The 1,557-nt window shown below is 45.5% G+C and overlaps 1 protein-coding gene across 1 annotated transcript; it reads left to right on the top strand.

Annotated features, from left to right (window-relative positions):
- Positions 1-241: 241 nt before the first annotated feature.
- Positions 242-1,322, top strand: LOC128882157 (apolipophorins-like). The gene is made up of 3 exons (XM_054133730.1): positions 242-445; positions 539-677; positions 1,089-1,322. Exons 1-3 carry the CDS (start codon positions 366-368, stop codon positions 1,305-1,307), a joined length of 438 nt encoding a protein of 145 aa, XP_053989705.1. The 5' UTR covers positions 242-365; the 3' UTR covers positions 1,308-1,322.
- The last annotated feature ends 235 nt before the right edge of the window (positions 1,323-1,557 follow it).

Below are 1,557 nucleotides of genomic sequence, written 5' to 3'. Positions count from 1 at the left end.
GGGCGGCAATATTGAATACCGTTAATGTACATACTGTCTGAGTAAGTTTGGTGCAGTTCTTGATGGGCGGCAATATTGAATACCGTTAATGTACATACCGTCTGAGTAACCCAGATCTGTATCGAACCTAGATCTGTATTAAATCTTGACGCTCAATGCGCAAACCGCTTTAAATTTGCCTGGCAGTGAATGAGTTAAAATCTCCCCCGTGCCTATTTTTTATTAATGTTGCATCGTCGATTTCTCATCGTGTGATTCTAGCGGGCTGCAAAGTTGGGGAGAACAAAATCTCCGCGGGTGACAGTTTCAGCGTGAAGACACCGAAGAAAGAGGCTGACATTGTTTTCGTGGTGGAACAAGATACTATGAACGAGAAGGTCTTCAAGGACTTGATAACACCCATGATGTCCGAGCTCAGGGGTGAACTGGAACAACGTGGAATTACGTGAGTACTTCTTACAATGTTAGACGAGGTGTACGAAGTGAAGCGTCCATGATAAACTTCGTTTATTAACTACTGACGCTCTCGACTCCGCAGGGACGTGCACATAGGTTTGATCGGATACAGCGAGCAGATGAAGTGGCCGCAGCACTACACTGTGAACGGCGACACCAACATCAACGGCGAGGTGAAGAACATGAAGTTCTTCGAGAGCAAACCTAAACTCACCATAGATGTAAGTTTATTTCGAATCTTTAAGAACAATTAAGAGTTCAGTTCGACGGTTTCTTTAAGCGACCACGAACGTGTTCGCGCGACGCGTTTTACCTGTCGCCGATCGCGGGTCCCATTAGCATACTCGCGCAACGTTGTCAACGTGACACGTGTTTACGCGATTTTTTTTAAAGATAGCGCGGTTGAATCACCGTTCGTTACAGTATTTCCTTAACTCGAGGTGATTCAGAGTTTTCCAAGTCTACCAATCCTCGCTGGTAAAGAGCACAGCGATTCGATAACAAACGATAGCTGCATGAATATTCATCCTATCTTAACGACCAGTCGAGTTGCTGACAAATGATCGCACGCTTTTTGCGCCACGTTCGTCGACTTCTGCGCGCGTTCAACGAGGAAATGATTTCGTTTCCAGGAAGCGAAGGAAGGCAACTTGACGGATCGACTGACCTATCTGGGCCAAAGATTGCAGGTCGAAATGGGCAACACCAAACTCAACGACGCGTACTTGGAGGCCGTTGGGTACTCCTACAGACCTAGCGCGGCGACGGCGGTGGTCAGCGTTCTCGCGACACCCTGCGAGAAGTCAGCTTTCCCAGTTTCTGTAAGCAGAATTTTTCATCTATTAGACTAAAGTTGAGAAGTCTCAATAGTTTACTTTGCTTACTAAGATTGACCAAATTGAGGGTTGGGGTTAAGAAAATAGGCTCCAGGCAATCTACTGTCTGAGCAAGTTTGGTGTAGTTTTTGGTGGGGCGGCAATATTAAATACCGTTAATGTACATACTGTCTACACGGAAATACTGTCTGACTAGGTTTTGGGATAATTTTTTGTGAGGGCGGCAATATTGAATACCGTTAATGTACATACTGTCTGAATAAGT

This window comes from Hylaeus volcanicus, unplaced genomic scaffold (assembly GCF_026283585.1).
Source record: "Hylaeus volcanicus isolate JK05 unplaced genomic scaffold, UHH_iyHylVolc1.0_haploid 27963, whole genome shotgun sequence".
Taxonomy (NCBI): Eukaryota; Metazoa; Arthropoda; class Insecta; order Hymenoptera; family Colletidae; genus Hylaeus; species Hylaeus volcanicus.
This window is presented reverse-complemented; position numbering and strand designations above follow the sequence as displayed.